The 18,707-nt window shown below is 37.0% G+C and overlaps 2 protein-coding genes across 3 annotated transcripts; one reads left to right on the top strand and one right to left on the bottom strand.

Moving 5' to 3' along the window:
* The first annotated feature begins 5,018 nt into the window (after positions 1-5,018).
* On the top strand, positions 5,019-18,632 carry LOC131430692 (dnaJ homolog subfamily C member 7). 2 transcript variants are annotated; one of them, XM_058595845.1, is made up of 4 exons: positions 5,019-5,418; positions 15,520-15,770; positions 17,318-18,367; positions 18,430-18,632. In XM_058595845.1, exons 1-4 carry the CDS (start codon positions 5,210-5,212, stop codon positions 18,537-18,539), a joined length of 1,620 nt encoding a protein of 539 aa, XP_058451828.1. In that variant the 5' UTR covers positions 5,019-5,209; the 3' UTR covers positions 18,540-18,632. The 2 variants fall into 2 exon arrangements, with proteins under 2 accessions (XP_058451828.1, XP_058451829.1); XM_058595846.1 differs by lacking the exon at positions 5,019-5,418 and adding an exon at positions 15,089-15,304.
* On the bottom strand, positions 5,555-10,713 carry LOC131430691 (zinc finger protein 236). Its single transcript, XM_058595844.1, has 4 exons — positions 10,206-10,713; positions 9,077-9,833; positions 7,735-9,013; positions 5,555-7,676 (listed from the first exon to the last, which is right to left on the bottom strand). Exons 2-4 carry the CDS (start codon positions 9,822-9,824, stop codon positions 6,005-6,007), a joined length of 3,699 nt encoding a protein of 1,232 aa, XP_058451827.1. The 5' UTR covers positions 9,825-9,833; positions 10,206-10,713; the 3' UTR covers positions 5,555-6,004.
* Positions 18,633-18,707: the final 75 nt, after the last annotated feature.

The raw sequence follows: 18,707 nt of genomic DNA, 5'->3' as shown, positions 1-18,707 counted from the left end.
GAAATTATGATGGATTGGTTAGTATCATTACTAGTGAAGTTACAAGTCGTCTGGAGCGAGTTATCAAAAAGTCTACATTCAATCGTTTTGGTGGGCTAGTTTTAGACCAGGAAGCTTCATTCCTTACGGGAGCTATATGTTAGTCCGTTCGCGATAAGTTTGCCAGATTGCAACAAATAGAGACAATTCTGAATCTAGAGAGCGTTTCAAAATTACCTGAGTATTGGGATTCGTCTTCAATAACATGGCGTCTGACACCTAGCGAAGCCCGGACAATTCTTGCGTTAAGGTAAGCATTTACAGGTCATTCAGATCCCCAACGCAAAAGCAAAAATGTTCTAGTACAGATACATTTTTTATTAAATCTGCAGACTGGACTTCAAAATAGACGACATAAAAAGTTGAAACTTTAAACGAGGAATGTAAGTATTTCTGGGAACGTTATGCAAGTGATAAATGCTTAGTTAGATGAATATATTCCCTCTGAAGATAACACACGAGAAGTTTTTTATTGCCTATATCAACCGAAATCAAATTTTTGGTAGTGAATAATTTGCGTTGCCGGTACGGTACGCCACTACGAATTACATATTCGTTATGAGACAAGTACTCCAGAAGTGTCGCGCCATTGACTTCAAAGCGGCATACGACACAATCGCTATGGCAGATTATGCAGCAATGCAGATCTCTTAAAGAATAAATTTAATACTTGCCAGCGGGCCAACTACACTCAGTGGTTTCGTTTTATGTGAGAATCTCTTGTTTTTGTTTACATTCTATATGTGGTTTCCAAGGATACTGGTAACTGTTTTTCAAAATCAATAATTTACCAGCTTGTGTTGCCAGTTCCAACCTTTTTTCAAGCGATTCCGTTTTGACATTACCAGTTACTGAGGTTAAACTTGCGATACAGTTTTGATAGTCGAGTGGCAGGTCGTGTCGTCGGATACACCCTTGCTCATTTTTCGTGAAATTGGTTGATTTTCACTACTCAAACAAATTTTCGGGTAATTTTATTGTCTTATTTACTATTTCCAGTAGTAAAAGGTTCGGAAACCATATAATATAAAGAAAAAAAATAGTTTCGCCCTTCCTTATAAACAATAGAAGTATCGCCCAGTTTGTTGGCATGGAACATGGAGGGCGAAACTTATGTAAACAACTGGAAAGACAGTTTTGCCCTTTCTAGTTCTATGTATAACTAAGATTGAGATTTTTGTAGAATCCGAATTTTTAGGCAAAATTGAAGGATTTTGAAGCATTTATTAGTAGGAGAGTGAAACCTGATTTTTTTTACTTTTGTAAGATTTTGAAAAATAACTGATTTGGTGTCAATGTTAGATTCGCCTTTCTTTGAAAAACAGCTGATTTAGGAGAAATCGCTAATTCTCGATGAACATAAGAAAAGGTCCCAAGTGCAAATGACAGTTTCTCTTTGTTTACTTTCTCTTTCAATTATTACGATAAATTCCAGTAATTTCCAACAAATTCTACAGTGCAATGTTCTCTAACGTTCGTCAATTGCCGAGCATTTCTATGAGCTAGTTAGAAAAAATTTCGTGTACCACCCAAATTTTAAACAAAAAAACCGATTACTCTTTTTGAGTTAATAATGGGTAGTAACTAAATCATCTACATAACATCTACATTAACATTGCCAAAGTTGCCATGACAAAGCTTTGAGTAATCTTCCATTTAACTTAATATTTAGGTAATCACTCGTATGTCTGGTTTATGTAATATGCTAATTACCTAAAAATGCGGGGTTGCACTTTAGTTGATTTTGGGTAGGTTTCTAGTCAAAGTTAGGAAGCGGCTGGTAATAATTAACCCCTAGGACAGGACCAGACAACTGGCTTCTTTTTCCAGAAAAATATTTCTCTTCTTATTCCGGTTGCTCCCTGCTGTAAATATGTTGCCAGTAGAGATAATTATTCAAAACTTTCTCCCCTTATAACATGCAATTATTTATCATTTCAAAACACTTGAACAAATGTTATGTCGATCAAAAATATAGCTCTGGATTCATTTTGATCAGATGTTTGTTTTGAAGAAAACGTTTAGTTGAAAGAGCTTAATAAAATTTTTCTAAAACACTCAATTTTGGGTAATTAATTTTTGCAACTTTATGAACTAAAGTATTCGACATATTCTATTTGAGAAAAATAATAACATACCCCAAGTAACAATTTTAATATCAATAAATACTTGTAGCTGTCTTCAATGCTACATAATAAATCTTGCATTAAAACTTTAAACTCCACGAAAGCCTACTGAAAACCTCTATAAGAGCATGTTCCTGCCAAGTGGACCATTCTTCATAAGGTTTATAAAGCAAAGTAAAGAATTAGCATAAACCTGCGTTAAAACTCCAAATTCAAGAAAATTTTGAAACCAGCTTTACGATCAACATTTAATTTATTCGGAAGGAATGAATTCCGCTATGACTAAATTGTCGTTTTGATAATATTTTTCATGGCTATGTGTGTGTCATGTCTACTTTGAATGCAAACAGTAAAAATATATTAGATTATATTTACAGGTTTGAGGTTTTTTCCGAACTTTAAAACTTCATGCGCTTTTATTTTTATCGTGAATGTTTGGATAAAAATAAGAATTATAACTAATCGCTTTGAAATAAATGCAGTTTTTGCGAAAATCTCCATGATTTTTGAAAATTATTTTTTTGTGATTCTTCGTCATTTTTGTATAAAACTATTTCGTGGCATTATAACTTGTGTATACGTTCTGCACATGAATCATTAGAACCCATCATTTTTATTCGTTTTTGCATTTCGAAGTATATTTGATGTCAATAAATGCTACGGTATAGGACATCATAATGGCGGCCATGAAATTTTCTTTAATGCAAATTACGCTTAACCCAAGAAGCAATAAATCAAATAGCCCACAACAAATGTGTCATAAATGTACTTTAGAACCCTCAAATTTGCTCTGAGTGAAACTGTCATCCAATGAACACGCACACACACAAAACTAGATTTATGAAAGAATTTAACTCACAATAGTGTTTTAAAGAAAATGTTTGAAAGCAATATTAAGAGTGTTTGCATGGTTTTATTCTAGTACACATTGTTTTATTTTTAGTCCAGTTGTTAGTCTGGGTAAAAAGTTTTATAGAAGCTTTAAAAACTATGATATTACTTGTCAAAAGAGACATTTATTATAGTCGTCATAAAACAGGTAGTGATTGAAAAATCAATGACAAAACTCCTATAAATTACAATCAAAACCATTAGGCATTCGAATTGTTACTTGGGACAGAAGTATCCAAAGATTCGGTGCTATTCTCAACCAACATAATCAATATTCTCGTCCATATCACACTTCGTGATTTCAGGCTTTCTCTTTGTATCATCCAGTGATTGTTAAATGTACTCGTATACTTTCCGCATTGACAGGACTTAAAAACAAATTGAACTTAAATCCTATTGAAATTAATAATAATGAAAAGATGACCCGAAAAATAAAATATCCAATATTACCGACGATACTGACAACACTTTTTCTACCACCCTGCAGTAATATTGATTTCAACAACTTGTACTTGCTTATGTCAATTTCAACCAATCACGAGCTGGTCCGAAATTGGTCCTAAAAGTTGATTAACAATTCGATAGTCCCACGACAAAAGGACCTAACTGCAAATGAGAGCCTCTCTTTGTTTACTTTCTCTTTCGGTTATTACGGAGCCATTATTGCAAATTCTCTAAAGTTTCCAATATAAATCAAAAGATTGTAGTTATACCTTGAAAGTTTTGCAAAGAGTAAAGCGCCAAATATAAAATCAGTTCGGTAAATCGTAAAAGAAAAAGTAAACAAAGAGAAACTGTCATTTGCAGTTAGGCCCTTTTGTCGTGGGACGGTCGAATTGTCAGGTCCTGTCCTAGATTAACCCTACACGCTCGTTCAATGTTACTCTAAAGTGAGTACAATTTCACTCACTTTCGTTAAAAGTGGAACTACTCTATAGTGAGCAAAGCTTGTTTACTCACTTTTGAGTACATATGATATTTGTCAAATTCTGAATAACATTTACTCAGTGCTACAAATGGTAAAATTAGCTCGAGTGAGTAAATATTACTCAATATCAAGCGAATTGAATAAGGGATTCGAATAAGGAATTCTTTGCTGACTTACTTCCAACGAATGAAGTAAGCCGTTACCTGTTCATCGGTCATTGGAAAGGATCCGTCTGCCTTCCTCCGTTCCACCTCCGACAGAGGGAAAAGTTCCGCCTCCGACAAAGGGAAAAGTTCAGTGCACGTAAATTTTCACACAACGTTTTCAAAGCTCTGTGAGTAAAACTTGTTGTCAATTTAGAAACTGAGTCGAAGTTACTCATTCTTCTAAATCAATATTACTCACTTTTTGACCTTTGAACCGTTTGAACCAAATAAGCAAAAGTGAGTACAAATGACTCACTTGAGAGTAACATTGAATGAGCGTGTATTGACCAATTTGTAATATCGCACAGACTTTCTGTTCAGGGATGCCAGGTTCACAGATTAATCTGTGTTTCACAGATTTTCGACTTTCTGCACAGATTTTGAAAATAGCACAGATTTCTGAAAATAATCCCAGATTTTCACAGATTCTGAAATTAATCACAGATTTTTGAAATCGATTACAGTTTAGCACCAAAAAGTACAGGGCGGTTGGGTAGTTAGACCTTTTGTTTGCTCACCAAAATGATTCTGATCAGCAATTATGGTACGGATAGAGTGACTATAATCAGAGTGGCGACAGCTGTTCGTTTGGAATGACAGCTCCCAGTTCCAAACGAGCAAACGACCTGTCAATTCAATGTAAAGCTAATGGAATGTTTTGAAGTGTTGCCAAAATTACGGATGAGATGTCGTCACTCTGGTTATAGGCACTCTAGGTACGGGTAACGTACACAGATTTTCACAGACAGGTTTTTAGTTTGATCACTGATTTTTGGATAAATGACCTGGCATCCCTGTTTCTGTTTAGATGAATTCGGAAATGTCAGATGATTTTTTCAAGGCCCCCGCAAATCCAATTTGGCTTCTTGACCAGCCGTTTACACGAGTAGTTTTTGTCTAACATAGTTAGTTGTCCATTGTATATTGAAATATTGTCGTTATTGTGGTCGAGATTACAAAATATTTTTTTGTGTTGCTGCACAATAAGATACAACAACTAGAAGCAAATTACACAAGAAATGTCGAACGAGCAAATAATCGATTTGGTGAGTGACGAAAATGATGATGTGATAGTGATTGACGACAGTCCTAAGAGAAGTTTTTCCGAGGATACACCAATAAAAGATAACCAAAATTCGGATCCGAACTCATTTGAAGTTCTTGAAGTTGATAATTTGATACCGGTTGATATGGATATAGAAGAAATCATTCCTATCGATAATCAAGCGTAAGTAGACATCTAACATTTAAGCTAATACCTAGTACGCACGAATGTAATACGACGAGACAATGTTTAAATAATTGACAAACGGTTGGAGCTAGTCGATATTAAATGACAAAAACTAGATGACTCGATTGATAAAAATATTGACATGAAATATGAGCATGCTTATGGAGTGTTTATATGAATACATTTATTTGCATGCGCGATATTTTTAAATAGCATATTTTATATGTTAAACCTGGATTGATTGATCAGGAGGTACGCACGATCAGATAATACATTCGATCCTTAACCTGGCAAGTTTTCCTGTGACCGTCAAAACGAACAATTTTCCATATTTTTATCCCGCTGGTACCAGAATCTGTTGTTAAGTGAAAAAAATTTTCATTTTTAATTTCACAATTTTATTTATTTCAACTTTTTTTGCAAGTGACATTTATATATTGTTTTTTATACATGACTCAACTTTTTACAACTTTGTATTTGTTAATTTCATTTAATAGAATTTAATTGGCATTTTATGTTGCCAGTACAAGAGGTAAAAATTAACAAAACCATTGTGTATTTTTAACAATAAAAATCAATCATTTTATATGTGAACCGGCACATGCAGCAGTAACTGGGATCGATCATCAAAAACGGCAGAACACATTTCACATTCGAATCGGTTGGGTTCGGAAGATTCGACGGTTTCGGTCGCCATACTTTGCAGTGGCTCAAGTTTAGGATTAATCAATGGCGGTGAAGAAGAGGCTGTCGTTGTTCGATCATCCACTAACAGCATAGAGGACAGTTTGTCGGGACTATCTTTTTCCTGCTTGATGAATACAGTCGCATCATCAGATGCGTATGCTTCTCGAAGAAAGTTAACTTCTCGTTCCAATTGTCGACGTGTTAAACGTTGACTTCGAAGTGCTGATGTCAGCGAACGTTGGGCTTCTTCCTTACTAATTTTTTTCTGCACGGGTTGCAATCTGCGCGGAAATTTGCAATCTTCTTCCACTCCATTTTCTGCGATGAATTCAGTACTCTCATTGGGATTATGTTGAGTTGATTTAGGAGTTGCCATAAGTTGAACAATGTTTGTGGCACTTTTAATCGGTGAGCGAAGAATTTCCTCCAAATCATTTACTATATCACTGTTGTATTTATCGATGTACTTATCTTTGCGAGAGATTTCCATCAACAGATTTTGATTGATGAGTTCTTCATATCCATGCACATTTTGCCTCTGATTGGCACCATTAGAGAAGACATCTAATGTTTTCTGTCTTTCCTCCGATATATCTTCAACATCGCCGTCGTCCTCACGGCCATCATCCAACAGAGGAAAACTCTCCGAGGAAATTTTGTCCGATGGTATTTCATTGTACGTGGGCACTGATCGACCCTTGGTCCGTTTAAAATCCATCGTCGAGTATCCGTCGCTTTCCGGTTGACTTTTGATGTCTTTGGTTATTATAGTTTTAGTTTTGCGCTTTCCTTCGATTACAGATACTCTAGTCTTCTGAGTATGAATCATTCGTGGACGCGAAACAAATGAGGATGAGATTGTTTGAATTCCGGACGCGTTGGTTACCGTTGTAGTGCGACGTTTCGGTGATTCCTGTTTAATGGGTTTGTATCTTGATTCTTGAGTCATATTGCTCACCAGTACAACGTCACTCAACAGATTTATCCCACTATCATCTAAATTGGAAGGTTTAGCGCAATTCGGCGATGTTGACGCTAGTAATTCGTATGAGTCGATATATTTTGGAGAAGCTATCAATTGCTTACTTGAATTGCCTGCTCCATATTCTAGTAATATTGCAGCGGGATTTTTCAACAGCTCTTCGTCTTCTTTTGTTTTCGTTGAACGTGATTCGACTGGTACACGTGTGACATTTCTTCTTTTGCCTTTACTATGAACAGCTTTTTCAGTCTCATTTGAATTCAACTTCTTCCTTCGTTTGTACTTTCTCGGAAATGTTGGCGGTTGCCGTTTCATAGCTGTATTTAAATCGCTGTGTTGAATTAAATGCTGTATCAAATCCGCAGATCTTTCGAATAGTTGTGTACACACGGAACAAAAGTAGGGCTGATCGTTTGTTCCTCGCTTGCCGTCCGGCGCAGAGTGATGAGACCGAATGTGCTCTCGTAGAACAACTCGTTGGTTGAATGCTCGTGGACATACAGAACAACCATACGGTTTTTCGCCAGTATGAACACGTTCGTGTTTACGAAGCGTACCGCCATCAGCGAACGCTTTCCAGCAAAATCTATAAATAAAAGTCATTCTCAATATTGCTAATAGAGCAAACTGTCAGAATAACCTACCTGCAACCATACGGACGTTCACCGGAATGAATTCTCAAATGAATTTGTTGCGAAGATCGCGAACCAAAGGTTTTCCCACATTCACTACAGGGAAACTGTCTTGACTTGGTGTGTGAGTGCCTATGATTCATCAAACTTCTGCCATCCGGGAATTCTTCTAAACATATTTCACACTTTACCGATTTGTTTCGATGGGAAACCATGTGCCGTTTTAGGCGTGCCTTATTGTAGAACGTCTTACCACACCTAGAGCAACAGTGAGTGCTGTAGCTCGATCGTTCTCTCGTATGTTCCCATGAGTGTTTCAGAAGAGCAGCATGATTTTTACAACTTTTACCACATACCACACAGCTAGTGTCCGTTAGTTCAGCTCTATGAAACTTTTCGACGTGCTCCTTGATGGAAATCTCGTCGACGAACGTTTCTATGCATAGTTGACATTTGTGAGATTCAGAACGAGTGTGCACCTCTGCATGAGCTAGTAGATCCAATGCTTCAGCAAATTTCTCACCACATACATTACAAGATAATGGCTGTTGTGACTCATCTTCATCACACTGGTCCCCACTTTCCTCATCGTCTTCTACCAACGGTTGCTGGTAATGTTGTTGAACAATCTGATTAATGATTTCGCATTTTTGCTCCTTCACACCGTGAGCTTGCTTTATGTGGCGCTTGAGTTGATCTTGCTTCTGAAATATCACTCCACAACTGTCACAGTAATAGTGCCGCTCATTACTTTCATCATCAGCGTTCAGTTCAACCGCTTCGGGAAGTTCTGTGTTGTACACTGTAGAACCTGACTGTTCAGTCCAGGCGACTACTAAATTCGCGGCATGTCGTTGCCGTACATGATTCTGCAGCATAGTTTTGTCCCAAAACCGGTCACCGCACGATTCGCATTCAAATTGGCAGTCTCCTCCGTGAATGCGGGCATGCGAGGCAAGAGCTTTCTCTCGCGCAAAAGAAATTCCGCAATGCTGACAGACGAACGGCTTTCGCTCGTCTGTGACCGGGAACCGAGGACGAAGATTCACGAAAGGCTCAACAGAAACGCTGAATTTATTTTCAAATTGCTGAGAGCGATGGTTAATTGGAGTGGACTTCTTCATTGATCGCCCAGCACTTCCAGTGGGTTTGGCACGTGGTTTTCTTGCAGGTTTTAATTTTGGTGTTCTGTATTGAGTTGCAGCAGGAACCAGTAGTTCTTCATCCTCTTCCACTGATGGGGAACGCATTTCTTGTTCTCTCGAGGATGTGTTATTGAATTCATACCTATCTAAAAGTGAAAAAGAAAATATAAGAACACGTACACAAACCGATCGGTTCTTAAAAAACTAACAATCATCCTCCGGATCACTTCTCAATGGTTCCTCCGGCTCATCGGTGGAATAGGCGTGGAGTTTTAAATGATTTAGTAAATCACACCTTCGCATATAACGTGCTCCACAGAGATTGCATATGTGGGGTCTATCATTCGAATGAGCAACCATGTGATTCATCAGGTTTGCCTTCTTCCGAAAACGACGGCTACAGAAATCACAGGGATACGGACGAGATGTTGTGTACTCGTCTTGATCTGTGGGAAGCGGAACGGTGACTTCGTCTTCTACTGCACCTATCACTGCCGTAGCTCCCAACTGATCGACGGTAACCTGGACACAATCCTGTCCATCCGTTTGAACCCAGTCGTCCGTAATCACCTCCTCAGTTACCTCGCATTCCATGTATTCCTCTCCCTGCTGAACAACTATGTCGTTGTGAATTTGTTGATCAGCGATTCCTTCTTCCTCTTGGACATGAACAACTTCACCCTGAATGAGCGAACCATCATCTGCAGCCATGTAGATTAAATTTTCTGGTGGAATCTGATCAATTCGACTAATTTCGTTTTCATCAACAAGAAACTCTTGGCCGTTGTGAGTCTGGAAAATAATTTGCTCGGTTCCCGTTGATGCAGACCCGGTAGCTTTATCGATTCCGGGAATAGATTCAACTAACTGTGTAGTGCCTTTGCCGGAAATGTTTATGATTCGCATCTTTGCATTAGGTTGAGATGGGTCCCAAATTGTAAACGTAGTTTGATCCATTTTGAATATCTAAAAAGATTTTTTTTTTATTTTCATATTCTGCAACTTAGAACAGTTTAATGTTGATATTGAGCATGGTTATATCGATCTTCCTTCAGCTTATTCTATCATAATCGTGTGTAGTTGTGACATCAATATCATCCTACTTATTACTACTACTACCACATATGGAAAAGAAACGTGAAAAAAAACCTATCATGGAGGAATGTTTGCCTGAGTTTCTAACCTGAATCAATTGGATGGATCGTAGAACTAAAATTTCTGAGGTTATGGTTTAAGAATGAGGTTAGTGCCAATGGTAATCGGACCAAAACAAAACACAACAAAACAGCTGATTATAAACAAAACAGAATTATCGGAATTAGTTTTCCAGTAACTTACGCTAATTCAACCTAAACCACAAAATTACACGTAGAATCTACTGCGCCATATTAGATCTCTTTACAACTGAAGGTAAAAACGGCCAACGTCGCTGAGTGAACGTAATTTTTAGCTCAGAAACTTCTTTTTCTTTTCGCGTTTTTCGTCACTGCACACACAGTTACATCACCACGTTTTTGCAGGTCTTTTGTAATCTTAGAACTAATCGTGTTTCATAGCATGTTTCTAGAAAATATATCGATTTCAATTGAAAGCAAATGTAAATTTTCACTGCTTTGGATGGTTGAAACTTAGCGATTCAGACGAACATAACCACGAAAAAATCCACTGCTCTAAAGTGACAACTAACACCATTTCGTAGTACAGTCGAACGCTCGAACGAGAGCGAGAGAATCGAATTTTATTTAATGCGATCAAGAAGCAAGATAGAGAGGTGCAATTGAGCAACATAATAATTCCAAATTTTTAACACGATATATATGTTAATTAGTTAATTTGTAAGATTATAGTTATTTTGAAATACGTTAAATATACAAGTCATTTTTTATGTTGTACTAGAGAATTTAGCAAAAACAAACAGTTTGTTGGTTTTCGAGTAATATGTCACTGCCTATTTGGATTGTCTTGAATAGTGGTGAATTTCGCTTTTGATTTGCACGCTCATTCAATGTTACTCTCAAGAGAGTAACTTGTACTCACTTTTGCTTATTTAATTCAAATGTCAAAAAGTGAGTAATATTGATTTAGAAGACTGAGTAACTTCTACTCAGTTTTAAAATTGACAACAAGTTTTACTCACAGTGCTTTGAAAATGTTGTGTGAAAATTTACGTTCACTGAACTTTTCCCTTTGTCGGAGGCGGATCCAGATTATAAGGGCACATTATTGAAACGCTTACTATACACCTCAAAGCAATTCGCGCAGGTTAAAGACAGTAAGAAAGTGGTCAGTCATATAGCAAGTATTTTACTTATTTTTTCTGTATAAGAATACATCAGAGCTTTTCTACGAATGCTGTACAAAATGCCAGTACGTGGGCAACGTAGGAAGGCAAACGGATCCTTTCCAATGACCGATGAACAGGTAGCGGCTTCCTCCATTCGTTGGATAGAAGTAAGTTAGTATTTGTTTAGGCAAAGTATTTCTTATTCAATTCGAATGATATTGAGTAATATTTACTCACTCGAGCTAATTTTCCCATTTGTAACACTGAGTAAATGTTACCCAGAATTTGACAAATACCATATTTACTCAAAAGTGAGTAAACAAGCTTTACTCACTATAGAGTAGTTCCACTTTTAACGAAAGTGAGTGAAATTGTACTCACTTTAGATTAACATTGAACGAGCGTGTGTGGCCTGTGCACGCTTCCGCAAATGTACATACAAATCGGTTTACACGACCAAGAAAGAAGTCTTCAGGAATCAGCACTCCGAATTACAGCCGAACGGACGGAATATTTTAATTTGGAATTCAATGTTGAATTCAGCGTGAATTCCGAAACAACTGATTTCGATTGAAAATCAGCCTTCTCTCGATTGATTTGGAAATCTGTCGGGATTGAGTGAGAAAATGCGAGCTATTTGTATTATTCGAATTACGTAATCGTGATTTTTATTGCATTTTCCAACGAATAAATGTATACAATAAATCGAAAAATCATTTGGATCCGTTGTACTAGTCGCTAGTTCAGACTTGAGGAGGTTGCTATAAAAAATTGAATTGTGTTATTGATGTAATTGATAGATATATATCTGAAACATAATTTGAAATGTTCAAAGTCGATCATAAAGCTCTACAGATCTTCGAATTAACTCGTACTCTGCCCTGTCTTCGAAGCGTCTAAACTTTAAAGCGTCGCCTAAACCTTTTCGAAACCACGTTTTTAGATCCCGTTTTCACTATAAAAAAATCGACATGACTGTTTTATTTTTATTTTTGAGCTTACGTTTCGTCTTCGACTCATCTGTGCATAGCAGTTCATGTTAAACTGCACATAGCTTATAGCTTCAATGTAAATCGGGTTGATCGGGTACATAAAGCGACCAGTCGAATAAGAACCCATTATTCAGTCCATCTGAAAGTCAATGTATGATGTTAAGCATTTTTTGGGCGGCGATAGTTCAATGTTTAATCGTTGTGATTCATAAGCAAATAATTTTATTAAGAACTCTCATATAATACATAATGATACAAAAATGTGCTCGCAGCTAACTTTTATACGTAGAAAGGGTTTTACTACTTGAATTATTTGAAATGTGATGAAACAGCTCATAAAGTAACCCAATGGGGCAGAACCTCTGTAATCCTTAAAAATAGAATGACATCAATATTAAGATGAAAAAGAAACTAAACGACGAGGAACGCCAATTGCAAATTAGTCTGACTGTAAAATTTGTTTGGTGCTGGATTGAATGTTATTATTTTATTTTCGTTTAACACATTTGAACGAGTAGATCAGTACAATAGGTTATAGCAATGTGAGAGCTTTTGAACCTGTCAATGCTCAGCTTACTAAGCCGATATACTATTATAGACACCATAAATCATTTTACAATATCGAAACCATTCAGATAAACCACACACAAGGGACGGTCGCTTAGAGCGGTGTGTTAATCACAACTTAACGCACACGTAAGTACAGCTCAGATTTTACTTATTTACCACGAATGGCACAATTGAGCACAATCGTTCTCATTCTGAGGCACAATACGTAGCGCTCTGGGGCAGATTTGTTATCAATGTAATGCACAATTTTTGTGACAATGGCACAAGTGTATCATGGCAAGCACAAAACTATTAGTTTTAGGCGACTCACTGGCGATTACATATCATTCTAATTTTGATATCTATTTGTATTATTGAAGTAACGAAAAAATCGTTGCTTTGCACTTTGCCAGTAATTGAATTTGAAATTGAAAGCTTTACAAACGATTGGTCACCTACAGTTTATTTCTTTCAAATTGAATATTACCAGGTGGTGTTCATCGTTTTCATATAAAACGCTTTATATCATTATATATTTTAAGTTCAGGGTTCTTTTAAATTGTAAAAAGTTTTCCTCAATGTTGCGGCACGGTGTTCTAATAGACAATATAGATTCATTAAACGTCCATAAACAGAATTCTCATTATGTGTTAAATGTACACTGCTAAAAATCAACACTTTTCTTAAATGTGTTTCTCTACATGAATTTCATGTTTCTAGTCGCACTGAGCAATCAAGCATGCTCCATTTGTGTTTCAAAAGTGGACATGTTGGTGTCGAATGCTTTGAACATAAGACTAAAGTGTGTAACTTTATGATTCAGATCAATGTCATAACATGTCAGTTTGAAGTGTCGCCGTACTGATGTTTATATGTTTTTTCAATAATATCAAGTGCAAAAAATATGAATAAGAAGTCCAAAATAGCTGCAAACGTATTCGTGCAACTCCGGCAAAAAATGGCTGGCAGACATAGCCAGCCGTCTGGGGGGAAATCTCTCCGCCGAGTACATGTGGGACGTGTCGATTGTTATCAGTGTAAGAGCAAATTCAGCAGATGCAAGATTCATATGGGTGGTCTATAATGTAAATGAAACTGAAACAAACGTATCCCCAGCAATCCGTTTTAGTTTTATTTATTCGACCAGTTCTACTGTCAAATTTAAAACTGGTATACATTGCCGTTCTATTTTTTCTATATTTGAAACACAGATAAAACGCTGCTGGGGCTGCCAGTTTATTTTGTTATAATTTCTAGATTTAAATTTTTAAACTGACATAAATTATGCATCTAGAACTAGAACACTCCTGAATATGCCCTAAGCTTCTGGATATTCATCCCTTCTAAACAGAGATGCCAAATATTTTCATAGAAAATCTGTATTGCTTTGTATAAAAAATCTGTATTAATCTGTATTCACTAATAAAATGAAATTATTACCTCAAAATGAGGCTAAAAGATGTTATTCCAATATAACGTGGTTGTAGGATGGTAGATTCAATCAGTCATTGCCGCGCTCACAAGAATATTCAACGACGAAATTTCATAGTTTTTTTTCATTTTTTTATCCACAACAATTGAATTGTAATTTCGTATATATCGGTTGACTTTGCAGAAGACCATAAGAGCAAGTGACAGTTTCTCTTTGTTCACTCTCTCTTTCGATTATTGTGATGTGATTAAAAAGATTTTCTTGGATTTCACAGTTGTTTGAAAGTCGAAAGTTTCGGGTATCATTCTATGCAAAGAGTTAAGTGATAAACGTGTAAACCGCTTGGTAATTAATAGAAGAGAAAGTGAACAACTTATTGCCTTCTAAAAAATCAACCGAGTTATTTATCTAGTTTGAAATTGTTGACTTCATTATTTGACATAAAATTTCAACGCCCAATATGCAACGTCAAGTCGGGTCATACAGCTCTTAGTTTGATGGTAAAGTTTCATGATGCCATTACTTCCTTGAATATCAGTTCAAATCGGTTTCAAATTATAATATAAATGGATTTCACAACAGATTTCCATGTCAATTTGTGATTTGTCCATTGATTGACAGACTTTTATCTCGTCACTGGAATCAAATACTAAAAGATAGCTCAGACAGAAAAGTTTGATTTTTTCTTTCTTACTTTTTGTGAGATCTGGATAAATCTGTATTAAATTGAGGAAATCTGTATAAAATCTGTACTCTGTATTGTCTGTATGAGCATTTAAAAATCTGTATAATGCAGATAAATCTGTATAAATGGCATCTCTGCTTCTAAATAAATTACTCGAGAACCCCTTTATGACAATGCATGACATTGATATTCACCACTTCGGATTCTCTCTGAATACTGTTGACATTCGTAAGAAATCAAACATGCTCTCTCGATTGTCTGTTCGTATCTCGTATCGAAAAACACTCCTTTATCGCAGCTCAGCTTGTGTAGAGCACAAAGAGAGGGTGTACGACAACGTAGCCCTGGTTGCTTGGTTTGTGGTGCACTGAAGATATTGAGTGTTACATTAAAATTTTCCTCGAAGATTTTTTCGATTTTTGAGTCAAATCCGTGGAAATTTGATACCAGTTCATTAATTCAACTACGTAGAATGATGACATTCGAGAACGTAAGGTAAACTGAGAAAGAACAACGTTGTGGGTAATCATGAAAATTGAGGTCACACGAGAAAGTAAAATCCAATTTATTGTCAGACTGGTACGACTGGTTAACTTATGTTGCTGATGGCGACCGACATGTTTTTCTGAATGTGAATCTAGGCGTAATTGAAAAATAACTGTTTTGGTTTCACCGGTTTCTTTTGTTTTTCTTTTTGTCCAACATCGTAGCCTTGCCGAAGAAAAGAAAAATGCTGGAAACGAACAGTATAAGATCAAACGGTACGATGAAGCACTTAATTTCTATACAGAAGCCATCAACCTGTGTCCGGGCTCTCCGGCATACTATGGCAATCGGGCAGCAACTTACATGATGCTCGGGGACTATAAATCAGCTCTTAGGGATGCGAAGCAATCCGTCACTATGGACACAAAATTCGAAAAGGGTTACATGCGAATTGCCAAATGCTGTCTGCTGTTAGGTAAGATTATTGTGTTTTTCATAACATATTTATTCGAATAGGATAGGGACTATTTTGATGACAATACGAAGTAGCGAACGGTATTTTTAGACTATGCAGGTGAAATGATATTGGTAAACTTATGCATAAGTTGGGGCTCTACAACATGCATAATGATGTTCAGTGAAGCTATAAATAAAAGCCATTATCGTTGTGCCTTCTGGCGAAACGTTAATCCGACAAGGTAATGTGAGAGAGTTTTTTTGCTGATGTTTGTATTTTTTTCAAATGTGTACATGGGTTAGTAGACGTATCGATAAATAATCGAAAATGCACTTTGATCGCGCATGTACTCTTGAAGAAACAATTAGCTTATGAAGGCTCGCTTTAGCTATTAGCTTTGGAAATCGAATATAAATCACAATGAATATATCATCGGAAGTAAATTTTACCCATTTGTCAAATGACCATAAGGGTTTAAAACGGGAGGAAATGTTATATTTTTTATAATTATAGATATATTGTATTTTACATTATGACAATTTTGAAGCTACATCAAAATCACGAACATTGTCATTAGGTAATACAGTTACGTAGACTTTCAATAACACCAAATATGTCTCCTTTTTCGTACTGTAACTATCAATGAATTTTATGCAAGTAGAAAGATACTAACTGATTGCCATATACTTACTTTACTTTGCACATCCCGTCTTCGGAACACTGCCGAACGAATTTTAGATTTCCAGGATATAGCCTTCGTTCTGTACTCCCGCGGTGTAGTCTTCTTCGATTGCGCACACCCAGCGATTGCGAGGTCTACCCCGCAGTCGACGAACTCTCCATTCTTTTCCCGGCATTCTTGCACCATGTCCAGTCCACTGTAGTCTGCCGTGTTTAATAAGCCTTCTAATGCTTGCATGTTTGTTACTTGGTACAGTTCGTGATTCATTCGTCTGCGCCATTATCCTTACGCTTGATTTCGATCCATCGAGAGTCGCACGAATCAGCTTGAATAGCTTTGTCGGAAAGCCATCTTCTAACTTGATCTGTCACAATTCGTTTCGTTTAACTGAGTCGTACGTTGCTTTGAAATCTGCAAACACATGATGAGTTTGCAAGTTGTACTCCCGAAACTTATCGAGAAATTGTTGCAAGGTGAACATCTGGGCCGTCGAAAACCGCATTGGTATTCGCAGACAAAGGATTCTGCCAATGGACGCAGTCAGAACTCTAGGATGCAGCATGTGAATAGGACTTTAGAATAAACATGAGACCATCCAGCTATACCGAAGGCATATGTATAATATATTATAATCATTTTATCTCATCTCAGCACAATATGTTTGTTCATTTTTTTGGTTTCGATTATAGAGATTTTAATCATTCATTCGACTTTCGGGTCAGGAAAACTCTGATCAAGTGTGCGTGATAGGGAATCGATCCCCCCATCATGGGTGGCGTGAATGGTATCGAACTACTCATCACGCTGTACCCGTCCCTTTTGTTAAAATGAATTCAACATTTTTAGATCAATTTGAATTATACCAGACATTTTTTGTCTACAGGTGATTTAATCGGAACCGAGCAGGCAATCAAAAAATTCCTGGAACTAGATCCTGCAAACCAGAGTCTGAAGCAAGAGTTACAAAGCTTGAAGCAGTTACGTGATCTCAACGAGAGAGCGGCCAGCTGCTACGATAAGCAAGACTATCGCACATGCTTGTACCACTGTGATAATGCGATCAAAATTGCACCGGGCAGCATGCATTACAAACTGTTGAAGGCAGAATGTTTGGCCATGCTGGAGCGATTCGACGAGGCCGGTGATATTGCGATCAGTATAATGCACTCCAATCCGACAAATGCCGATGCCATTTATGTGCGTGGACTAACGCTCTACTACAGTGATAATTTGGATAAAGGTTTGTTGCATTTTGAGAGAGCACTGCTACTGGATCCGGATCACAAAAAAGCCAAAGTGATGCGAATCAAAGCCAAACAGCTGAAAGAACGCAAAGAAAGGGGAAATGAAATGTTCAAAACTGGCAAGTACAGAGAAGCCTTGACAGTTTATACTGAAGCCCTCACTTTGGACCCTATGAATAGAGATATAAACAGCAAACTGCACTACAATAGAGCGCTAGTCAACTCAAAGCTCGGCAATGTATCGGATGCCATCGTCGATTGCACTAGCGCTTTGCAATTAAATGAAAAATACATGAAGGCATTACTGCAAAGGGCAAAGCTTTACTACACCCTGGAGAATTTCGAGGAATGTGTTAAAGATTATGAAAAAGCTTTGAAGTCTGAAAAAACTATTGAAATCAAGAATCTACTGAAAGACGCCAAACTTCAACTAAAGAAATCAAAACGTAAAGACTACTACAAAATTTTGGGAGTCTCCAAGCAGGCCACGGAGGATGAAATTAAAAAAGCTTATCGCAAACGTGCATTGGTTCATCATCCGGATCGTCACGCGAATTCTTCCGATGAAGAAAAGAAGGATCAGGAACGCAAATTCAAAGAAGTTGGAGAAGCATATACCGTTCTTTCAGATCCAGTGAAAAAATCACGTTATGATAATGGTTATGACATTGAAGATCTTGAACAATCGGGTAAGTTTTTCCACACTAGCAACCCTCATGACTACGGAATTTCATGTTTTGGTTTCCCGCAGATGTTGATCCGCAGCAGATGTTTCGACAATTTTTCCAGTTCCAAGGTGGTGATGCTGGTTTTGGTGGATTCGGCGGTGGCGGTAATAACTTCACTTTTCGTTTTGGCTAAATCAATACACAGTTCACTGGATAGGAATAGACAGATATGCTATGAAGCAGAAGTTAGAGTCGATAGTGTAAAGTTATATTCATTATTTTTTACCGCCACAGACAATGAGTTGGCTATATTCCTGATTATCTCGTTTTGTGATTGGATTAGCTCAAATAATAGAACGAA

This window comes from Malaya genurostris, chromosome 2 (genome assembly GCF_030247185.1).
Source record: "Malaya genurostris strain Urasoe2022 chromosome 2, Malgen_1.1, whole genome shotgun sequence".
Taxonomy (NCBI): Eukaryota; Metazoa; Arthropoda; class Insecta; order Diptera; family Culicidae; genus Malaya; species Malaya genurostris.
The sequence above is the reverse complement of the archived record's forward strand: the minus strand, read 5'-3'. Positions and strand labels throughout refer to the sequence as shown.

What these genes read in the sequence shown, in the direction of transcription:
- LOC131430692 (XM_058595845.1), top strand. Translation starts at nt 5,210, where the DNA reads ATGTCGAACGAGCAAATAATCGATTTGGTGAGTGACGAAAATGATGAT. An exon ending in ATTCCTATCGATAATCAAGC is followed by an intron (nt 5,419 to 15,519) that starts GTAAGTAGACAT and finishes CCAACATCGTAG; the next exon opens with CCTTGCCGAAGAAAAGAAAA. An exon ending in TGAAGATCTTGAACAATCGG is followed by an intron (nt 18,368 to 18,429) that starts GTAAGTTTTTCC and finishes GGTTTCCCGCAG; the next exon opens with ATGTTGATCCGCAGCAGATG.
- LOC131430691 (XM_058595844.1), bottom strand. Translation starts at nt 9,824, where the DNA reads ATGGATCAAACTACGTTTACAATTTGGGACCCATCTCAACCTAATGCA. An exon ending in AAGTGATCCGGAGGATGATT is followed by an intron (nt 9,014 to 9,076) that starts GTTAGTTTTTTA and finishes TTTCACTTTTAG; the next exon opens with ATAGGTATGAATTCAATAAC. An exon ending in GAACGTCCGTATGGTTGCAG is followed by an intron (nt 7,677 to 7,734) that starts GTAGGTTATTCT and finishes TTTTATTTATAG; the next exon opens with ATTTTGCTGGAAAGCGTTCG.